This window comes from Bos javanicus, chromosome 6, assembly GCF_032452875.1.
Source record: "Bos javanicus breed banteng chromosome 6, ARS-OSU_banteng_1.0, whole genome shotgun sequence".
NCBI lineage: Eukaryota > Metazoa > Chordata > Mammalia > Artiodactyla > Bovidae > Bos > Bos javanicus.
The window spans coordinates 117,527,024-117,548,516 of NC_083873.1; the positions used below are offsets into that span (position 1 = coordinate 117,527,024).

The 21,493-nt window shown below is 66.5% G+C and overlaps 2 protein-coding genes across 11 annotated transcripts in view; one reads left to right on the forward strand and one right to left on the reverse strand.

Moving 5' to 3' along the window:
- DGKQ (diacylglycerol kinase theta) lies at positions 1 to 11,228 on the forward strand. Of its 2 annotated transcripts, XM_061421106.1 has the most exons (23): positions 3 to 379; positions 2,019 to 2,098; positions 2,680 to 2,779; positions 3,132 to 3,217; positions 3,287 to 3,412; positions 3,615 to 3,768; positions 3,844 to 3,915; positions 4,014 to 4,114; positions 4,198 to 4,418; positions 4,507 to 4,597; positions 4,697 to 4,751; positions 4,850 to 4,911; positions 5,190 to 5,340; positions 5,655 to 5,693; positions 6,275 to 6,390; positions 7,872 to 8,023; positions 8,139 to 8,287; positions 8,367 to 8,545; positions 8,742 to 8,842; positions 8,941 to 9,087; positions 9,224 to 9,335; positions 9,623 to 9,775; positions 9,996 to 11,228. In XM_061421106.1, the coding sequence occupies exons 1-23, from the start codon at positions 118 to 120 to the stop codon at positions 10,095 to 10,097; spliced, it is 2,811 nt and encodes a 936-aa protein (XP_061277090.1). In that variant the 5' UTR covers positions 3 to 117; the 3' UTR covers positions 10,098 to 11,228. The 2 variants fall into 2 exon arrangements, with proteins under 2 accessions (XP_061277091.1, XP_061277090.1); XM_061421107.1 differs by lacking the exon at positions 8,941 to 9,087 and having other exon boundaries at positions 1 to 379.
- Positions 10,576 to 21,493, reverse strand: part of TMEM175 (transmembrane protein 175) — a 21,180-nt gene continuing 10,262 nt past the window's right edge. Inside the window, exons 2-11 of one of the 9 annotated variants that reach the window (XM_061421108.1) lie at positions 19,992 to 20,152; positions 19,825 to 19,863; positions 18,304 to 18,401; positions 16,645 to 16,696; positions 15,910 to 16,522; positions 15,244 to 15,408; positions 14,017 to 14,228; positions 13,526 to 13,604; positions 13,251 to 13,386; positions 10,576 to 12,210 (exon numbers count right to left, since the gene is read on the reverse strand). In XM_061421108.1, coding sequence (XP_061277092.1) covers positions 11,538 to 12,210; positions 13,251 to 13,386; positions 13,526 to 13,604; positions 14,017 to 14,228; positions 15,244 to 15,408; positions 15,910 to 16,522; positions 16,645 to 16,696; positions 18,304 to 18,401; positions 19,825 to 19,863; positions 19,992 to 20,144 — 2,220 coding nt within the window. In that variant the 5' untranslated portion in view covers positions 20,145 to 20,152 and the 3' untranslated portion in view covers positions 10,576 to 11,537. Of the gene's footprint in view, positions 12,211 to 12,238; positions 12,357 to 13,250; positions 13,387 to 13,525; positions 14,229 to 15,243; positions 15,409 to 15,909; positions 16,523 to 16,644; positions 16,697 to 18,303; positions 18,402 to 19,824; positions 19,864 to 19,991; positions 20,153 to 21,493 lie in introns of those variants that run through there. The other 8 variants (XM_061421114.1, XM_061421113.1, XM_061421112.1 and 5 more) reach the window with 8 other exon arrangements.

Here is a 21,493-nt window from a genome sequence, read left to right on the forward strand (position 1 = left end):
CGGAAGCCCGGCGCGGACCGCGGGGACCGCGGGGACCGCGGGGACGGCAGCCCCGGTTGCCCACAGCGCGCAGCCCGCAGTCGTCCGCAGCCGGGGCTCGGGCCGCCCTGGCTGGGGATGGCGGCGGCGGCCGAGCCCGGGGCCCGAGGCTGGCTTGGCGGCGGCTCCCCGCGCCCTGGCAGCCCGACCTCCAGCCCGGAGCTGGGCGCCGGAAGCCGCTCGAGATCGGGGCCGGGGTCCGGGCCGGAGCGGTCGGGCTCCAGGCCCCCAGGGCCCGCCGCGCCGAGTCACAGCTTCAGGAAGGTGACGCTTACCAAGCCCACCTTCTGCCACCTCTGCTCCGATTTCATCTGGGGGCTTGCCGGCATCCTGTGTGACGGTGAGCGCCCGAGACCCCACCGCGGACCCCACCCCCTGCTCTCTGCACTTCCAGCAGGGGCCTCCCCGGGACAGAGCCCCTTGCCCTCGGGGCAGGAGCTTGCCAGGCCCAGACCTCCCTGCAGAGGCTATGAAGACCAGCTCCTTGCGGGGTCTGGGGGCGTCAAGCGGCCGCGGCCCCTCCCCAGGACGATGAGGGAAAGAACCGCTCCCTGGGCGTCCTCACCTGGGTTGTAACCTGGTGAGGGAAGAGCGCGGCAGCCGCGCAGGGCCGGTGCAGTGACTGGGGAGGAGGCCAGCCAACCCTGGGCAGGTGCAAGGGCCAGCAGCGTGGCCAAGCAGGTCTGGCCTGGGCCACTGGCTCCCCAGGGCTGCTGCTGGTCTGCTCTCTCCTGGGTGTGTGCTGCTGCCCACAGGGCTGCCCGGGTTCAGACTCCCAGGGAGCTGGGCCAGGCCTGCCACCCCGAGTGTGACGTGCCCCGACAGGGCCCCAGCCCAGCCGCCAAGCGAGCCTGGTCGGGCGGGGAGGCGCTCCGTCCTCCCGGCTCCTGGGCGGCTGACACACGCGTCTCAGCAGGGGACGGGACGGGGCGGGGCGCCTCTGCCCTGCCCAGGGAGACAGGCCCGTGGCTCTGGGGACTGAGGGGCCTGGGGCCTGGTGTGCTGAGGAGGCTAGGCTGGGTCTGGGTGGAGGACCTGCCAGGGAAGTAGCCGGTCCCCCTCAGAGGTAGGACCTCCTGCCAGTGGGTGCTAGGTCTGAGGCGTGAAGGAGCTTACGTAAGGGAAATGGGGGTGATGTGCAGACACTCTCCCCAGCTCCGGAGGGTGAGCTGGTGACCTCGGCACGCAGAGAGGCCTGGCAAGGGTGTGGGAGGAAGAGCACCTTCCCCTGCCAGGGAGCACCCAGGATGTGTGAGGGGCAGGGGCTCTCTCTGTAGGCCAGAGGAGGAAGCTGAGCGCCACCTGTCCAGAGCTGCCGCCTTCCGAGGCTGTGCCAGGCGGGCCCTCACCCTGCTGCATGCCTCCCCAGGAGGGAGGCTGCCCCCTTGCTGCCTCTGTGGGCCTTGTGAGCACAGCTCACGCCCTGGAGCCTCTGGGCCATCTACCTCTCTGGGCAGGGCATCCTGGTCCGTCAGACTAGCTCTGGTCTGGGCAGGCACCTCGTGTGTGGGAGGGGTAATTAGGGGTGTATGCAGTTGTGGGGAGCGAGAGAAGGGTGTCCCTGGAGAAGCTGGTCTAGGGGCAGGCAGAGATGCAGGAGCTGGCCAAGTCCCTGCCTGTCTACCCACTGCCAGTAGAGACTGGAAGGAGCTGGGCCTCTGTGAGTCGGGGGTGGGGGTGGGGGGTGGACAGGGCCCGCTCAGGACACGAGAGCACATGGTCATCCCAGATGGCCAGAGCCACCAAGCTGCTCCTCACTCAGCTCTCGGGGGTGGGGCCGAGGACCAGGCTGTTTCCACGCTCTCTCCCTACCCTGATGGCCAGGGCTTAGGCTCAGGAAGGTCTGGGAAGGTGCGAGGGTGGGCCCACTGTGATAAGCTGTCTGCCCTGGCGCGGCCTCCCTCCCGCATGCCAAGCCCTGGAGTCTCTTGATTCCTGGGCAGGACAGGGGCCAACTCACAGGGCTCTCGTTCCCACAGTTTGCAACTTCATGTCCCATGAGAAGTGCCTGAAGCACGTGAAGACCCCCTGCACGAGCGTGGCTCCTAGCCTGGTCCGCGTGCGTATGGAGCTCAGCAGCCGCACCTTTGGGGGGAGGGCGCAGAGGGTCTGGGGGCCCAGCTCCTGTGGTGGGGGCTGGGCTGGGAGTGCCCCCTCGCACTGCATCCCTGTCCCCAGCCCCTCCCAGGGCAGCAGGGGGCCTCCCTTCCCCAGGGCTCTGACCCTGTCTTCTCCCAGGTTCTTGGTACCCAGCAGCCTGTGGCTGGGCTTCCCTCGGCCTGTACTCCATCCAGCTGGCCCCAAATGTATCAGCAAGGGGAACAGGCCTGGGGGTGGCCAGCACCTGTGCAGCTGGGTCAGGCCTGGGCCAGAACAGCTGGGCCTGAGCTGCAGAAGGGGCTGTCTGAGGTCACACCCTGGGGCTGCCCCAGTCAGTCCCGCACAAGGAACGGAGGAGTCGGCATGCCGGGTGGTCCCCAGCAGGATCCCCTGGGAGCATAGAGGGGCCCAGAGGCACACACAGCACCCCGTCAGCAGGGCTCGGGAGGACTGAGGGGCCAGGGCTGGTGATGGCAGCTCCCTGGGCAGAGGAAGGGGGGCCTGGGGACCCAGGCTGAGGCCAAGCTCTGTCCCTCCCAGGTCCCGGTGGCCCACTGCTTCGGCCCCCGGGGGCTCTACAAGCGCAGGTTCTGCTCCGTGTGCCGGAAGGGCCTGGAGGCGCCGGGCCTCCGCTGCGAAGGTACCGCCAGCCTCCCGCTTGGCCCCGCTCCAGGGGCCTGGGCTCTGCGGCCCGGGCGGCCCCGCCCCCATGCGGTGGGGCCGCAGGTCTGGGGTGGGGGGCGGGGAGGTGGGTGCGGGGCATCGCAGGGCCGCCCCCTGCGTGCAGAGGTGGGCTGGGCGGGAGAGACGCAGAGAAGCTGGTTCCCATCCTGCCGCGGGTGGGGGTTGGGGGGTGGTTCGTGTCTCTCATCACGGGCCCCCAAACATTCAGGAAAGTGAGGTCCGGGGAGGGGCAGACCCGGGCCCGAGCAGGGGGCGGGCAGGGTCGGTGGGCAGCGACCAGAGGCCCCCTAACCCTGCCCGCCCCCCAGTGTGTGAGCTGCACGTTCACCCCGACTGTGTGCCCTTCGCCTGCAGCGACTGCCGCCAGTGCCACCAGGACGGGCACCGCGATCACGTGAGTGCGCGGGGCCTGGGGGAGGCCGGGGAGCGCGGCCTGAGGAGCCGCTGACGGCGCTCTCCGTAGGACGCGCACCTCCACCACTGGCGGGAGGGGACCTTGCCGTCCGGCGCGCGTTGCGAGCTCTGTCGGAAGACTTGCGGCTCCTCGGACGTGCCGGCCGGCGTGCGCTGCGAGTGGTGCGGCATCCAGGTGGGCGCGGGGCGTGGCCTCTGCGGGGCGGGGCTGGCGCGCGGGGGTCTGGGTCTTGGGCACAGCTCGTCTGGATCGCGCTGCCTTCCGGCCTTTGAGGGTACAGGGTAGACTCAGGTCTCTGGTTGGGGGCACTCGGTGTGGGTCCGCCTGGCCTTCTGCGTCGGATCCCCGCGCTCGAGCCGCACCCGCTTCCCTGCAGGCCCACTCGGTCTGCTCCGCGGCGCTCGCCCCCGAGTGCACTTTCGGGCGCCTGCGCACCCTGGTCTTGCCCCCCGCGTGCGTGCGCCTCCTGTCCCGAAACTTTAGCAAGATGCACTGCTTTCGGATCCCCGAGAGCGCGGCGCCGGAGCCCGGTGAGTGGGGCGGCGGGGAGGGGTGGCCGGCGCGGGGCCGGGCCCTGACTGAGGCCGGCTGTGACCTTCCCGCAGGGGACGGGGAGGACAGCGCCGACGGCAGCGTCCCCGCTGGCCCGGGCCGAGAGGTGGGGACGCCTGAGTCCGGTAAGTGCCCCTTGGCTGCCCCCGCTCCCACACCCCGAGCCCGACTCCCCCGACCGGCCCTCACTCCACGGACTTGCACGCACTCCCCTGCGGCCCAGGCAAGCAGACTCTGAAGATCTTTGACGGCAGCGACGCGATGCAGCGAAACCACTTCCGTGCAGTCACGGTCCCGCGCCTGGCCCGGAGCCAGGAGGTGCTGGTAAGAGGGCGCCCGGCTGTGGGGGACCGCGGGCACCCACAGGCCTGGCCCCAGCAGGCCCTACCTTTGCTCCCCTCTCACAGGAGGCGGCTCTGCGGGCTTACTACATCTCCGAGGACCCTCAGGGCTTCCAGCTGCAGGCACTCCCCACGCCTGAGCAGCTTGGCGACACCGCGGCCGCGGGAAGGGTCTGGAGCGCTGGGCCCGCTGAGGAGGAGGGCGGCAGAGCGGCTCCCGAGGCCTGGGTCCTCCGTGCTCTGCCCCGCACCCAGGAGATCCTGAAGATCTACCCGGCCTGGCTCAAGTGAGACCAGGTCCCAGCAGGGCCGTGGCGGGTAGGGGGGAAGGAGTGCGGGCTTTGCCTCCGCAGCTCCTGAGCGTGTCCCCTGCAGGGTGGGTGTGGCCTACGTGTCCATCCGTGTGACCCCGCAGAGCACTGCCCGCAGCGTGGTGCTGGAGGTCCTCCCGCTGCTCGGACGGCAGGTGTGTGCCCGCCCCGCCCCACCCATGTGCCCTCCCTGCCAAAGTCTTGGGGTGGCAGAGTCCCATCCAGGCCTGATACCCTGAAATGTACCCCCGCAGGCCGAGGGGGCCGAGGGCTTCCAGCTGGTGGAGGTGCTCATGGGCAGCAGACAAGGTGAGGGGGAGCCTGTAGCCCACGCCCTGACCGCGTCTGCCCAGGGGCTCCAGGACACCTGGGTGTCTGGGGCTAACGGTGGCGTCTCAACCCCGCAGTCCAGCGCACGGTGCTGGCGGACGAGGAGCCCTTGCTTGACCGGCTTCGTGAGATCCGGCAGGTCAGTGGGTGCGGCCACTGGCTCCCGGGGAGCCGCTAGCCTTGGGGCATGGCCTGTCCCTTGTAGAGGGGGAGCCTGCCCTGAGGACACCAAGTCCGCGCTGGCCGGCAGCTGGCCATCCTGGCCCACAGTGCCTCCCCTCCCGACGTCCCCGTGTGTCCCTCCTCTCCTGTCCTCCCCTGTTCTGGGGGCTCTTGGCCCAGGACGTCTCCCCTTTGGCCCCTGTGGGAGAAGTGGGGGGTGTCCCTGGTGCTCCGCTCAGCGTCCCCTCCCTGCAGACGTCCCTGCGGCAGATGAGCCAGACGCGGTTCTACGTGGCTGAGAGCAGAGTGCCGGCCCCGCGCGTCTCTCTGTTTGTGGGCGGTCTGCCGCCAGGCCTGTCCCCCCAGGAGTACCGCAGGTTGCTGGATGAGGCCGTTACCAGCAAAGGTGCGCCTGCCTGGACTGTCTCCCTGGGGGCAGGCCAGGAGCCCTGAGGGGGGCCCTCCTGCTCCCCGCTCCCCCAGTCACGTGCCAGAATGGTTCCTGACAAGAGGATCTCTGTCCTCACGTCTGAGGCCCAGGGCCTGTTACTTCCCCTGGAGGGTTTCTGAGCCTCCTGATCTGGGCCCTGGGGCTGCCCGGTGCCTGAAGTAGGCGGCACTTCTGGGAGAGAGAGCTTCTCTCTGGTCTGGGAGGCTGGGTGGCCACAGGCCCTGGGGGCGTGTCTCCGGCGTCCAGTCACAGTCACCCCATCTTTGCAGCTGCCCTGGTGACCGTGAGCCACGTGTATTCCGCCCAAGGTGAGCCACCGCGGATGCAGACCGAGGCCAGGTCTGGTCAAGGTCACCCCCAGAGCAGGCGGGGGCAGACCCGCCCTCTGGCTGCACCTCGTTGGGGGCCCCGGGGTAGGGGAACCTTGGTGTTTGTTTCCTGGCTCCCAGCTGTGAGGCTTTTGCTAAAACGTGACTGAGGTGCGGAGAACATTCTCGCCACAGCCTGTCTTGCCCTGTCTGGTTCCAGCGTTTATCCTGGGAAACTTTAGATCTCCCCAGCAGGACAGTGTCGTGGGGCATGTTTCCCCCCCTGGGGGCCAACAGCAGCTCCCAGCACCCTCCATGGCTCCGTGGGCCCTGAGGTGTGTCTGCCCCAGCCCACCTCCAGTAGCCTTGCTCCGTCCACCCAGCATCTCCCGTCTCTGAGCCTAGCCATCCTTGAAGGCCTCCCCCAGGGGAAGGAGTCCTGTGTGCCTTGGGACAGGCTGGCCCAAAGTAGGCGTGGTCAGAACTGGGGTCACTCCCCCGCAGCTGGGGCCCTGGCCCAAGACACTGTGGGGGCCGGGACCTTCAGACAGGCACCCGAGCTCACCGCCCACCCGCCACAGGTGCCGTGGTGCTGGACGTGGCATGCTTTGCAGAGGCCGAGCGGCTGTACGTGCTGATCAGGGACACAGCTGTGCGTGGCCGGCCACTGACTGCCCTGGTGCTCCCGGAGGTGCTGGTGAGTGGCGCCAAGGCGGGCCTGGGGGTGTGGCTCCCATGTGGTTTGTCTTTATCTTGGGCCGTTGGAGCAAAGTCCAGATGTCTGCTGCAAGGCCAGCTCACTGCTCTGGAGGGGCTGAGGTCTGACCTGACCCCGGCTGGCCGGCCCTGCAGGGCGCATATTCTCAGACTGTCACGTGTGTGACTGAGCGGGCAGCCCTGGTGCGGTCGTGGGCCCTGGCCCCGCTCGCCCTGCCCTGGAGGCCCCCGGACCCTGCTCGAACCCTGGGCCTCCTCAGTAGGTGGTGCTGTCCTGAAGTCCCAGCAGGGCCCCGGACCCTGCCCTCTGCCCTGTGCCCTGGTCCACCTCTGGTCCTCAGCCCTGCTGGCTGCCAGGGGCACCTCCCATCACCAAGGGTGTCTGTGGCCCCCGACCTAGCTCAGGTCAGGCAGAATTACAGCACAAAGAGTTCAGGCTGTGGCTGGGGGGCCACACCTTTTGGTCTCTGCTGCCCTGGCCAACCGTCCAGACAAGGGCGTGGAGATCGCAGGCCCTCCTGGGGATCCTCCGCCTGCACTGTGGCCAGAGACAGGTGGGTCCTGCTGGCCCTCTCCCCTGGCAGCTGCCTGCCCCGGCGAGCAGGTGAGTGCTGCCCGCAGGCCGCCCTGTCCAGGGGCTCACACGTGCTCTCAGTGCACCCACGGCCTCGAGCCACGGCAGAGCCGAGTGCCCTCACTGCCCACGGTGTCTGTGCTTGTCTGTCCCTCGTCACCCAGCAGCCCCTGTGGCGGGGGCCCCAGCCCCCCACCCGCACCGTGTGGAGACCCCAGGCCCCCACCCCCACCGTGTGGAGACCCCAGCCCCCCTCCCCACCGTGTGGAGACCCCAGCCCCCCTCCCCCACCGTGTGGAGACCCCAGCCCCCCTCCCCCACCGTGTGGAGACCCCAGCCCCCCTCCCCACCGTGTGGAGACCCCAGCCCCCCTCCCCCACCGTGTGGAGCCCCCAGCCCCCCTCCCCCACCGTGTGGAGACCCCAGCCCCCCTCCCCCACCGTGTGGAGCCCCTAGTCTCCCACCCTCACCAGCTGGGGACCCGTGCTCTCAAGTGCTGTTTCTGCCATGTGTGGGGAGGGCCTTCACCTGTCGCTGGGGTGAGGTGTGGGGTGGCCCTTTGTGCCCATGTGCCCCTCCTGACTGCCGGGTGGGTCCTGGTGGGCTTCCTGCCTGGACTCATGGGCCCGTGGGCCAGGCGGGGGTGGGGCCTGAAGACACATCATGGCAGGGGGCGCCATGGCCATCGGTTCAGGGCTCCAGGCACCTTCCCTGCCCGTTGGCCAGTGGTCTGTGGGTGTTCTCTCTACTGCCGGGGGTGGCCGCATGGCCTCCCTCCCAAGGAAGGCTGGCCCCAGACAGGCGTGGGGGATGGGCTGTGGGTTGGGGGAGGCCCGGCTTCCCCCAGGGGCCGTCCCGCAGCCCCTGACACAGCCCGCATCTGTCAGCACACGAAGCTGGCCCCAGACTGCCGCCCCCTGCTCGTGTTTGTGAACCCCAGGAGTGGAGGACTCAAGGGCCGCGACCTGCTCTGCAGTTTCCGGAAGCTGCTCAACCCCCACCAGGTCTTTGAGCTGACCAACGGGGGGCCGCTGCCTGGGTGAGCACACCTGGAGGCGCGGGGCAGGACCCTCGTGGGCACCCCCCTGCCCCGGGGTGGCCGCGCCCCACTGGTCTGTGGCGGTGGCGGACATGCCCTGTCTCCCTGCCGCCAGGTTCCACGTGTTCTCCCGAGTGCCCTGCTTCCGGGTGCTGGTGTGCGGCGGGGACGGCACTGTGGGCTGGGTACTCGCCGCCCTGGAGGACCTGCGGCACCACCTGGCCTGCCCGGAGCCTGCTGTAGCCATCCTGCCCCTGGGCACAGGTGGGGTCGCCGGCCTGCCGGGGGCGGGGGGCCCGGCGCGCGGGGCTGGTGTGGAGGCAGCCTGTCCTGTGGTTCCCAGGGAACGACCTGGGCCGGGTCCTGCGCTGGGGCGCGGGCTACAGCGGGGAGGACCCGTTGTCCGTGCTGCTGTCAGTGGACGAGGCGGACGCTGTGCTCGTGGACCGCTGGACCATCCTGCTGGACGCTCACGAGTCTGCCTGTGGGGAGGACAGCGAGGCAGACGCAGAGCCCCCCAAGGTAGCGGCATGCCCCGGGCGAGGGCGCGGTGCCCTGTGGGAGGCAGTCTGTCCTCATCCGGGCCACGCCCCAGTGTCGCTGCGAGTGCGGTTCCCAGGATGGGCAGCTGAGAGCAGGGTCATGGGTGCTGGACTTGCGGGAAGCTGGGAGCCCCTGGGGGTCGACAGGGGCCAAGGGAGACACGTCCTGGCCTCAGATCGTGCAGATGAGTAACTACTGTGGGATCGGCATCGACGCAGAACTGAGCCTGGACTTCCACCAGGCGCGGGAGGAGGAGCCCGGCAAGTTCACAAGCAGGTTAGTGCAAGGGCAGCGCGGGCTGCCCGGAACTTCCTGGGGGCTCAGCAGCTATGACCGGGGGCTGGGGCCCCTTGTGACGCTGAGTCCCCTGCCAGGTTCCACAACAAGGGCGTGTATGTGCGGGTCGGGCTGCAGAAGATCAGCCACTCCCGCAGCCTGCACAGGGCCCTGCGGCTCCAGGTGGAGCAGCAGGAGGTGGAGCTGCCCAGCATCGAGGGGCTCATCTTCATCAACATCCCCAGGTGCCCACGCGGCCCCTGCCCTCCTGCCCAACCTCCTTCTGACCTGCATGCCCCCCACACATAGGGCTCCCAGGCTCTGGCCCCCGCCCTCCTGTCCAGCCTCCCTCTGACCTCTGTGCCCCTGCCTCTCATGCAGCTGGGGCTCAGGGGCCGACCTGTGGGGTTCCGACAGCGACTCGAGGTTCGAGAAGCCGCGCATGGACGACGGGCTGCTGGAGGTGGTGGGGGTGACGGGCGTTGTGCACATGGTGAGTGTGGGGTTGAGACCGGGTCCCGGGGTGTGCGCACAGGGAGCATGGGGACCGGGAGACCGGGTCCTGGGGTGTGTACACGGGGAGCATGGGGACTGGAGACAGGGTCCCGGGGTGTGTACACGGGGAGCGTGGGGGCGTGGAGACAGTGGCCCGGGGTGTGCACCCTGGGAGCGTAGGGACCGGGAGACCAGGCCCGGGAGGTGCACATGGGGAGTGTGGGGGCTGGAGACCAGGCCCTCGGTGCCGCCTGCGGCCCGCTGAGCCTGGTCCCCCTCCACCAGGGCCAGGTCCAGAGCGGCCTGCGCTCGGGCATCCGCATTGCCCAGGGGTCCTACTTCCGCGTCACTCTCCTCAAGGCCACGCCCGTGCAGGTGGATGGTGAACCCTGGGTCCAGGCTCCCGGGCACCTGATCATCTCAGCTGCAGGCCCTAAGGTACATCAGGGTGGGTTGGGAACAGGGCTTGTGGCTGGTGGGCAGTCCAGCCATGGCTGGTTCTTCTCTGACCCTGAGAGGTCACGGGGCCGGATAAGGCGGCCAGCCCTTAGCCACCACTCTGTCCCCTTCTGTAAAACTGGCTGAGACGGTGGTGGCAGCTCTGGGACCTGTGGCCAGGTGGCCTGGGTTGTGACAGCCCCTGTGTGCCCTGGGACAGGTCCACATGCTCAGGAAGGCGAAGCAGAAGCCCAGGAAGGCGGGGCCCGCCAAGGATGCACGAGCAGATGGGGCGCCGGCCCCTGAGGGGGACCCCAAGTAGAGGTGTGTCCTGGAGCAGTGGTCAGCGGCGGACAGATGTGCCCACAGCCCTAGCCTCTGGCCTTCCTGTCTCTTCCCCATGCCACGTGGAGACTGCTGGGTGGGTGGTGCGGGGCTCCCTGGGGCCCAAGTCGCTGTCTTGGAGGACACGCACCCCCTGGGGCCCCTCTGCCACCTCTGGGCCCCTGATCTGGGCAGCACCAGACCTCAGCAGTGACCCGAGACACCCCTGCAGGGCAGCTGGCTCTCTGGGCCTTGGGGGTGCCCAGCGCAGTCACGGGACACCCCAGCCACTGGCTTCCCTGGCCATGTGGTGTCTGGCTGGCCCAGTCTGGAGTTCTGCGGGGACCCTGGCATGACTGGGCTGGGAGAGGCAGGCCCTGAGGAAGCTGGGTGGGCCAGGCCCCCAGGAGGTGTGTGGTGCCCGGGAGGCAACAGGAGCTGGCCTGGCCGGGACCCCTGAGGAAGTGAGGCGAGTATGCGGCGGGAGAGTTTTAATCGGCTGGGGAAAGCGCCTCGCCCCCCACATGTTAGCAGTCAGCACGCGGGTTTTGTGTCCACCGAGCAGACTCATCTCTGTGCTTCTCCACATGGAGACAGGGGACGCAGATGGGCTGCCAGGCGGGTCACTCAGAGCCCCAGAGTTCAGCGGCTCCGAGCCCTGTCTCGGCCCTGGAGGAGCCTGGCCCAGCTGCCTGGGGACCCCGAGGCTGTGAAGGAGGGTCTGGAGGCCCCTCTTCTGACTGTTCAGTCCCTCTGCCTTGGCACTGGCTCTGCCAGGCCTTCACCCTGGGTGGCAGCCTTGCCCTGACACTGGCCTCGACCTCAGACACGGCCCCGCCCAGCCCTATACCCGCCAAGCTCGTGCCAAAGCTACCCAGACACGGGCACCACGAAGGCTGCGGGCCTCCAGTGCCCGGCGTGCGTCCCTCAGGCCTGCGTCCGGGGGTGGAATCAGCTTTTGCTTTGCAGCCGCACCGACTGATGGGAACTGTCACTGTCGTTCGGGTGGACGAGTGCTCTGCGTGTAAACGAGTCTGAGTCTGTGTGAGCTCTGCACCCGTTCGTGTGTAATCTACCCCTTGAACGTGACTGTAATTTATATTTTGGACAAATAGAGTCTGGGCATCCAGCCCTGCTGCTGTCCGTCTCCTGCGTCGCTGTGCTTGGGGCGAGTCGTGGGGGTGCTCTGGCAGCCTGCTGGGGCCTTTGCACTGGGGTGTGGACTGAGTCCTGGGAGGGCCTGGGCCCACTGCCCCAGGGCCCCCGCCTCCTGCCAGCCCTCTGGGGCTCATCTCTGCTGGCTCGAGCAGACAACAGGCACAGGCAACACAGTGAAGCTGCCGTGAGACTCTTCTCTGCAAAGTGGAAGTAATCCGAGGGTCTGAGGCAGAACATGAATCTTCACGAGGCCCTCGAGGCGGGGCGGGGTGGGGCGGCGCTAGCAGGGGGCAGGGAGCAGTGGGGACTGGGCCTCGTCTGCAGCCCCAGGTGCCGGCCGCGCCAGCACGGGCCCCGCCAGGCCCCGCAGGGCCCTCAGGCCGGCCAGCGCCAGGCGCACCAGGAGCCGCAGCAGCAGGAAGGCGAAGGGCACCGCGATCTGCATGGCATGGAAGATGGCCGTGCTGAAGCTGCTCAGCACGCAGGTGCAGGCGAAGGCCAGCAGGCTGGCGCAGGGGTACAGGGCGAGCTTGGCGAACATGAACGCGTGCTCGCGGCCCCCAAAGCGCGCCGAGGGCTGCAGTGTCTCCCCCTCCTGCAGCAGCGCCGTGGTCCAGATGGCGAACTGGAAGATGCTGGCCAGGAAGATGATGGCGCAGCTGATGCGCACGCTCTCCAGCTCATCGCGGGGCTGCTTTGTGAAGGCCGACGTCTGCTGGTAGGCCAGGGGCAGGCCGCCCACGAAGGCCAGCGAGAGTGTGTTGAGCAGCCCCATGGGCTGCGTGGCCCTGCGGATGTGCAGGAACAGTGAGTGGTGGGCGAACCAGAGCAGGCCCACCGTGGCGAAGGAGCCGAAGTAGGCCAGGAAGTGCGGTCCAGACTCGCCCAGCGCGGCCACCAGGCTACCCTGGAACTTCTCCTTCACGTCCTTGGCGTCCGGGACGTTGTCCTCGCTGAGGGGAGAGACACACCAATCTGTGGGCACCCCGCCTCTGGCATCCGGTCAGCGCGGCCGCCCCCGCACACTCGAACTTTAGATGAATGAACAGCACGTGCGGAGCTTTTGCGGATCTGTGTTCACACACGCAGTGCTGTTCACCTGAAGTTCAAGTTCAGCCGCAGCCTTTGTTGTCTAGGCTGACCGCAGCCCTGCCCACCAGGCCCCAAGCCCGCAGCCCCTCTGGCATGCAAGGGTGGTGCTGTGAGGTCTCCACCCCCCTGCAGGGACCCATCCGTGGGGCGTGGCCCCGCAGGCCTTAGGGGCTTTGCCCGGGCCCAACTTGACTATAAGAAGAGTCAGGCACACAGGAGGTCGTGGACAACAGCCACAGCCTGGACAAACCCAGCGGCCACATGCACGCTGGTGTGGGTGGGGGCAGGAGACAGAGCCTGGGGGCTCCCGGGGACCCCCGTCTGGGTTCTCAGGCTGTGCCTCTAGGGGGAGAAAGGAACCCTGACCCATGGGGCGCCCAGCCACAGCTGCCCCTCACTGCCACCCAGCAGGGACGAGGCGGGCAGGGCTCTGGCTCAGGGCAGAACCTCAGTCTGAGCCTCAGAGATTTGTGCCCATGGACATTTGCTCCTAATTTTTAAAAATTCACAAGTCACAGTAAGAAAAATCTAGTCAGAGAAGCTTAGGAGCATCAAGACTTCACATGATCAGATACAGAACATAAAATCAGAGTGTTTAAATGTTAATAAAATATGAATGTACTGAAATACGGCCAAGGAACAAAAAAAGGCTTTAAAAAGGATGGAAGATTTCAAAAAGGAGTAGATAAAACACTTAGAAACGAAGATACGACAACCGAGGCTGGAACTCTGACAGACACAGAGGCTGCCTGGCCAAGCGGCAGAGCAGGGGACAGAAAGCTGGGGGCCGCCCGCCTGCTGCCCGCCGCAGTTGCCCGCCGCCCGCAGCTCCGGGGGGTAACCGGCCCTGTCTGGGGCCCTCGGGTGGGAGCCCCTTGGGAGGGTGGCCCACGGCTCTCACCAGATGTCCAGGATAAGCAGAGTGGCCACGATGGCGTAGACCCCGTCACTGAAGGCCTCCACCCGCTCCTTGCTGAGCGGCTCGTGCAGGTCAAAGGTGAAGACCTCCACGCTGTGAGCCGGGGGCTCTCTGGGGCCTGTGGCGGGCCGGGGAGGGGTGGCCAAGCCCTCAGCGATTTGGGCCAGCAGGGGGCCCTGCAGGGACGCCCGGCCCATGCTCCGCGGGCCCTGGCAGCAGCCCCGAACCCCCCCGGGACAGTCCCACCAGGCACCTACCCACAAGCTGGGCTCTGCACCAGCCAGCGGCCTTGCTCACGTGGGGCAGGACAATGACCATGGCCATCAGCAGGTATGACTGTGCGGAGAGAGCGCTTCAGGGGAGTGCTGGGGCCCGGGGGAGCACGACCACGGCAGGATCAGGGCGCGCGTGTGTGTGTGCGTGAAACAGCAGGCCGAGCGGAACCTGAGCTGGGTGTGGGGTGGGGGCTGCCCAGGGCCAAGGGGTGTTAGCCCATGGGAGGAGCAGGCCCTGGGCCCGAGCGTCAGCACTGGGGGAGACAGGCCAGACGGAGGTGGGGATGATGGGCCAGGGAAGTGACCGTGCTGGGAACTGGAAGGTGGGCCCAGGACAGCATCCTGGATCGGGGTGGGGGGGTGGTGCGGTGAGTGCCTGGGAGGATGGCCGAGGGCTCACAGCGACCTTGGTGGGGACTGGAAGGTGGGCCCAGGACAGCATCCGGGATCGGGGCGGGGGGCGGTGAGCACACCTGGAGGATGGCTGAGGGCTCCTGGGGAGCTGTGGGGACCAGAAGGTGGCCCCAGGACAGCATCCTGGATTGGGGCGGGGGGCGGTGAGCACGCCTGGAGGATGGCCGAGGGCTCCTGGGAGCTGTGGGGGCGCTGGGCAGGGGGCTCTCCCAGGGGGTGACGGGCAGGCGCCCCAGGCAAGCGGGTGAGGGGATGAGGGGCCAGACCCCCGCTGCAGGAAGGTGGGACATGGCGGAGGGGTGACCTGGGCCCCAGCCCCACGAAGACCCTCCCCGCTTTGTGGCAGCCCAGTGCCCACCCCCCCTTGCTGTTACCACGCAAGGGTCCAGTCACCTCCCTGCCCAGGCGCCTCATGGCACCCACAGTGCCCGCCCAGGGGCCTCCGCTCTGCCTGATCCTCACCCAGGCTGCTCATTCCACACCGGCTGGGCCCTCTGTCCTCCACACGACAACCTCCACTGCCTGAGCCCAGCCAAGCCGGGGGCTGACTGACCTGCAGCGCGGAAACTGCAAACCCCAGTCCTGCCCTCTGTCTCTGAGCTTCACCCCTGCTGGCCTGCCCTGTCCATGGGGAGCGCCCACTAAAGGCCACGGTCAGGGTCACTGCGCCTGGCCCCTGACCAGCAGGAGTGGGGGCCACTGGGAGGTGCAGCCCCCACATGGTGAGGGGACACGTCATCTCCCCTGCCCCACCCGTGGCCTGAGCCGGGGACCCTGGACCCTGGGCCCAGCCCCCAGCTCCACCCTCCAGGCTGTGGCTCTGCGGCCCTTGCCAGTCTATTTTATTTTATTTTTTTTTTAGTCTATTTTAAATTTGGAATTCTCTTGAAACATTTACTAGACAGTTAAAATGCACTCCTTCACACTTCTTGTGATGCTTGGGTTTAAGGGTTCACTCTGCTTCACCAGAGAGCAGGTAAAGGCAGGAGCTGCCCTGAGTTGCCGCTGGTGGGGCTTATATTCCCACCCGTGTAAGTGAAGCGTCTCCAGCTGCAGCTCAGCCAGGACAGAATCAGGCGTCTCCCTACGCTCCGTCTCCCGGCACTCTGTGGGGCCAGCCCACCGTGCCTGCAGCTCCCTTTCCTCCACTTCTGTCCTTCCTGGCTCGGGAAGGTCTTTCCACACTTCCTCTCTCAGTGGGTCACAGCCCCACACGCGTGTAGAGGGCCACCATCCCGGGCCCGCTGGTTTGCGCTGTGGTGGCGCTGGGCAGGCGCTGGACTCACCGCGGGGTAGAAGAAGAGGGAGAAGCCGGCGGCGGCCAGGCAGAGCGCGGGGCCCCGCACGATGATGCCCAGGACGCGCTGCCGGTAGAGGCTGCGGTGGGCAGAGCGCTCGATCTGGGGGCTTAGGAGGTGCGGGAAGTGGAAGGCGTAGAGCACGATCAGCGCCTGTGGGAAACGCTGCAGCTACAGGTGGGCTCACGCGGGCGCCACAGGAGGGCCGGGGGTGAGGGCAGTGGGACCCTCGCGCTGCTTGGGTGGGCGTGGGGTCTCAGCCCAGCCTGAGGGCGCCGGGCCCCATCTCATTCTCTGTCCACATCAGGATGGGGGCTCGGGCCCCAAGCGGGTGCCTGGGGCAGGCGCGCCCTGGCAGGTACGGTCTGCACAGCCCCTCAGCAGGTGGCCCGAGCCCGTGGTCTGCACAGGCCCCTCAGCGGGCGGCTCGAGCACACGGTCTGCACAGCCCCTCAGCGGGGCCCGAGCCCACAGTGTGCACGGCCCCTCAGCGGGGCCCGAGCCCATGGTCTGCACGGCCCCTCAGCGGGGCCCGAGCCCACGGTCTGCACGGCCCCTCAGCGGGGCCCGAGCCCACGGTCTGCACAGGCCCCTCAGTGGGGCCTGAGCCCATGCCACAGCTGTGCCCTGAGACACAGAAGGCACGCATCCTACCTGCACGGCCCCAATGGCGATCACACACATGCAGAACAGGAAGATGCCCAGAGGCACCTCGGGGAAGGTCACCATCAAGGAAAACTGCAGCCAGAAAAACCCATATCAGGGCCCCCGCGAGTCCGCTGGGCCATGCCTGGGCCACTGCGGAGCCATCAGGGAAGGGAGCGTCTCTGCTACAGGAGCCCTTGGGCCGAAGCTTGAAGCCTTTAAAGCTGAAGGTTTTCAGGCTCATAAAGGCTCCCCAGACCCCAACCCTCTGTGACGCACTGCGCTCAGAGCATGGCCCTCCCTCCGAATCCAGGAGCTGCTGGGTGAGCAGATGGTGGGTCACCTGCAGGGATGAGCCCAGCTCGGCCAGGAGGCCGGGGGCTCCGGGGGCTGGGCAGGCGTCTCCCCACCCCCACCCCAACCCACGCCCCGTGACGGGAACTGGCCGGCTCCTGGAAACCTCTGCAACCACATGGTCCAGGCCGACTGCCCACGAGTCTGAGAGCTTTAGGAGGGCGTGTTCTGGGGTCAGTGGAGGGCGGCTGGGCCCGGGGTGGAAGTGGGGCCGGAAGCCCCTGTGACTCACGGTGAACGGCAGGAAGGTGATGGTCATCATGCAGGCCTGGGAGGGAGTGGGTGTGGCTGAGGGCGGCCGTGGGGCCAGCCCTGCACACCCAGGGCTGACCACCGGCCCTGGCTCCTGGAGGGTGGAGCTCTAACCCAGGAACCGAAGGAAAGACTCACCAGGTTGAGCAGGGCAAGTGTGTCGTCTATTTTCCCAACAACTTGGAACAACCTGAACAATTCAAGGAAAAGAACAGAAGTCACTGTGAATAAATGTGGCTCTGATGGCGTGAGACACAGACACTCTCCCGACGGCTTCACACTGAGATGGGAAGAGCCCCGAGGATGCGGCCTGCTCCCCTCAGGGAGGTCTCTGCTGGGCCAGGGCCCAGGGCGCCCGAGGGCCCAGGTGCTTCTTTCAGTCAGAAGCCCAGGCCGCGGCCCCTGCGTCAGAGAGTGGGGGCGCTGCTGAACCCCAGACAGGCCGCTGCTGGGCTGACTGGCACCGGCCGTGCCCACGGCCTGCGCGGCTCCCGGCAGGACTGGGACGGGCAGCCCCTGGGCTGCCTCACTTTCTGTGAATAAGGAGGCAGGGAGGGATCCCTCGAAGCCTTGACAGGAGTCACCTGTGCCCACCAGAGATGCCCACTCTGCTGGAGACACACATGCAGGACGGTGTCGCGAGAAACTCGCAATCTGCATGCCGCTGCCTCGCAGGCTCACCTTCTTGAGCCCCCAGCATCCCAGCGGGGGGTGTCTCCACCCCGGGGGCCTCCTGGACCCCCAGCCTGTAGGGCTCATCACCACAGCCCCGGGGCCTGGGGGCCTCCTGGACCCCCCACCTGTGGGGCTCGTCACCACAGCTCTGGGACCCTGCTCCCCTGGGGTCTGGGGGCCTCCTGGACCCCCTATCCATGGGGGCTCATCACCACAGCTCTGGGGCCCGGTTCCCCTGGGGTCTGGGGGCCTCCTGGACACCCCACCTGTGGGGCTCGTCACCACAGCTCTGGGACCCTGCTCCCCTGGGGTCTGGGGGCCTCCTGGACCCCCTGCCCAAGGGGGCTCATCACCACAACTCTGGGGCCCAGTTCCCCTGTGGTCTGGGGGCCTCCTGGACCCTTTGCCTGTGGGGGCTCATCACCACAGCTCCAGGGCCCAGTTCCCCTGGGGTCTGGGGCCTCCTGGACCCCCCGCCCATGAGGGCTTGTCACCACAGCTCTGGGATCCTGCTCCCCTGGGGTCTGGGGGCCTCCTGGACACTCTGCCCATGGGGGCTCATCATCACAGCTCTAGGGCCCAGTTCCCCTGCGGTCTGGGGGCCTCCTGGACACCCTGCCTGTGGGGGCTCATCACCACAGCTCTAGGGCCCAGTTCCCCTGGGGTCTTGGGCCTCCTGGACCCCCCGCCCATGAGGGCTCGTCACCACAGCTCTGGGATTCTGCTTCCCTGGGGTCTGGGGGCCTCCTGCACCCCCCGCCCATGGAGGCTCATCACCACAGCTCTGGGATCCTGCTCCCCTGGGGTGTGGGGGCCTCCTGGACCCCCCGCCTGTGGGGCTCATCGCCACAGCTCCGGGGCCCAGTTCCCCTGGGGTCCTGAGGATGCTTTTCCTCAGTGCTGTGCCCAGCACCCTGTCATCATCCAGGCCTGGGGTGTGCTGCCGTGGCAATGTGCCCATGAAAGCAGTGGTGTGCGAGAGGCCTCCGTGGGGAGTGGGTAGGGGCGGCCATCCACCCGTGCACACCCGCCCCCAGCCTGACCCTGGGCCAGGCGAGGCCACACCCGCTGGGCGCACATCCCACTGGCTGCCTCCCGAGCACAGGCCCCAGCCCGCTGTACCTCGTGTGGGCCGCCCAGGCCACAGTCACGATGAGGAAGGTCATCAGGTAGACGGCAATCCTGGTGGCGAGGAGCCTCTGGACACTCTTGTCAAACTCCTGCAACAGAAGTGCCTCCCACTGACCCCATTTGCCTGGGACAGCGCTGCGCCCTGGGACACACCCAGGCTTAGCCTCGTCCAGGCTGGCCCTGGGGCCCCTCCTGACATGCAGCCCCCTGGAATGCCTGCTCTGGAGGCAGAAAGGCCTCAGGCCTCTCCCAGGACCTTGGCAGCGTGACCACGAGCCTGGCAGCCACAGAGAGTTATGGCATTGCCAGATGAGTGGTCCCGGGGCTGTGTGAGGCCTGGCGAGAGGCTGTGTGACCGCACGCCAGGCAGCACAGGAGAGGGCTCATGCATCACCATCATTGGAAAATCCAGACGCAAAACCAATGCCTCGTCCTGTCCGCAGGTCCTCTGAGCCCATGTGAGCAGTCCTAGTTTCTGGATCCCCGGGTCCTGTGGTCTCAATGAGCCTTCTCCTTGGCGCCGGCTGCCAGCCACAGGGAGCCCGCCCCAGCCCACGGCACCCGCCCTGAAGGACTGTCCCAGCCACAGTCTGGCTCAGAGCCCTTCCGGGCCAGTCGGCACGCAGACTGGGGACTTCCCCGTGGCGGTCAGCAGCAAGGCGCTCCAGGCCCACAGGTCCCCGTCACCTTCGGCATCTCCCATAAACACCTGCCTCCCTGTTCTGAAAGCGGGGGCACTGGAGTCCCCAGAAGGTTCCAGAGCAGCAAGAGCGCCCAGGCCCCGCGGCACATGGCTTTCCTGAGCGCAGCCCGCGGGCCCCTGTGGGGAGGCGGCTCCCTGGAGCAGAGAAGGCCGCATGGCCCTTTGCCAAGGCCATCGGGCTCAACCCGCATCTCGGTCTCGTTCAAACTCCATGAGAAGCAACGACACCACCTCTCTGAGAAGATTCCCAGCAGCATCCAAGCTGGAGCCAGACCGCGGCCCCACGCTGGCCCTGCACAGACCAGCGCCAGAGTGGCCACGAGGGGCTGAGTGCGGCCCTGGGCATGCACACGCCCAGGGACTTGTCCCCTCCTGGGTCAGGGCTGGCCTTGGAGGGGCTGGACGTGTCGCTGTCTCACTTACCAGGTGGAGACGCTTCAAGCTGACTAGCAATGCGAACGTGGCCTTACCTGCTTTCCCACTCTCCTCCCTGCTCACACGCTGGCCCCTCTGCTCCCCAGCACCTGCTTGGTGGGCCACCCCAGGGGCCATGGCACAGAGCGGGGGGAGTGTGCATGCCAACCACCAGGTGCCCCCACCCTTCTCAGGTCTCCTCAGGGCTCAGCCCGAGGGCACCGCCTTCATTCACAAGCCAGGATGGGGCTGGCAGGCTCTGGGGGAGAGGTGGCGGACAGCCTGGCCCCAGCCCCCCAACCAGGTGCCCCCAGCCAGGAGCCCAGCCTTGAGCCCATGGGCTGAGCCTCCTGGGCCCCGCCTGCATGCCGTCACTGCAGACCGTTCCCAAGTACCTGCTCTGGGGAGATCTCTGTGTGGGTCACGGGCAGGATCTACAACAGACACAGCGCGGGTCCAGGGATGCTCCCTGTGCACCAACCGCTCCCTGGGTGCCCGTGTTGGCACTCAGGCTGGCCCGGCCGCCCCTCCCACCCCTCAGCAGCCTGGGGCCCCCACGGACCATCACGGTGGCGATGATGGACAGCAGTGCGTCGCTGAAGCTGAGCATACGATGCGAGTGCTGGATCCCCTCGGCCGCGTCCTCGTCTGGAGAGCCTGCGGAGGCGTCTGCCTGCCCCTCGAGTGTCGGCTCCGGAGCCTGGGGCCCAGACATGGTGGAGCCTGAAAGAAGCACGGGTCTGAGCCGGCGCGGTGTTCCTGGGGCGGGTGCCTCAGAGGGGTCTGCTGGGCCCTCCGCTACGTCAGCTTTACAGGAAACTGCCAAACCATTGACGGGGTTTGCACGCCCACCGCAGTGAGCACTGCAGCTGCTCCCCTCTGGGTTTGGAGGCTCTTTATAAGTTTGATGACTTTTCAATCTTAGCTGTGCTGACAGACATGCCATTCACTGTGGTCCGACCTGTGCTTCACACTGACCAGCTGAGTGTCCCCACGTTCCCACTTTTCACCCGTGCACCTTCTGTGCCTGCTAGAGTCTTCAGTTCACTTTTTTGGGGGATTATTTGTATTCGTGTTGAATTTTGACAATTCTTTCCACATTGTGGTTAGAAGTCCTTTGTTAGAAGTGTAATTTGCAGACATTTTCTCCAAATCTGTGACTTGCCTTTCCTTCTCTTACCAATCTTCAGGAGGATGTAAGTTTCTTTTTTAAAATATTTATTTATTTGACTGCCTCGAGTCTTCATGGCATCATCCAAAACCAGGGATTGAACCTGTGTCCCCTGCGCTGCAAGGAGGATTCCTATCCATCAGGGAAGTCCCTAGAAGAATATAAGTTTTAAATTTTGATGAACTCTAACTTACCACTTTTTCTTTTATGGATTATTCTTTTGGTGTCATATCTAACAATTTTTAGATATGCTGAACCCAAGATCACAGAGATTTTCTGTTTTCTTCTAGAAGTTTTAAAGTTTGAGGTCTGATGATCAATTTTGAGTTTTATATAACATGCAAAGTACAGTCAAGTTTCCCTTTCCTGCAGATGGATGTCTGATTATGCCAACACTTTTTGTTTAAACGACTGTCCCTGCTCCACTGAACTGCCTTTGCAGGCACCTTGGTCAAACACTGACAGACACATTCGCGGGGTGTCTCTGGGAGCGCCCATCCTGCCGGGGATGAGGCGCCCGTCCTTTGCGGCATCACACTACCTTCATGCAGCCTCACGTCAGTCCTGATGTCTGCTCGAGTCCTCCAGCTTTGTTCCTGTCCAGACCATTTGGATGATTCTCGCTCTTTGCCCCTCCCTCATGGTCTCCCGCTTGTCGGGGCCCCATCCATAGTTTCTACAGGCAGAAAAACGGGCTACAGCAGCCCTCACTGCCTGGCCCACTACTGGAGCTGGCCTGGGGTCCAAGCCAGAGAAGGAGGACTGGGAAACCCCGAAGCCTCAGGCATGCGTCACTCTTCAAGGTCCAGCCCCCTTTTCAACGTGTTGCCTTTTGTGCACGTTTTCTTCTAATATTTTGCCCAGAGTTTTCACCTGTCATCAGCGGGAGGAGC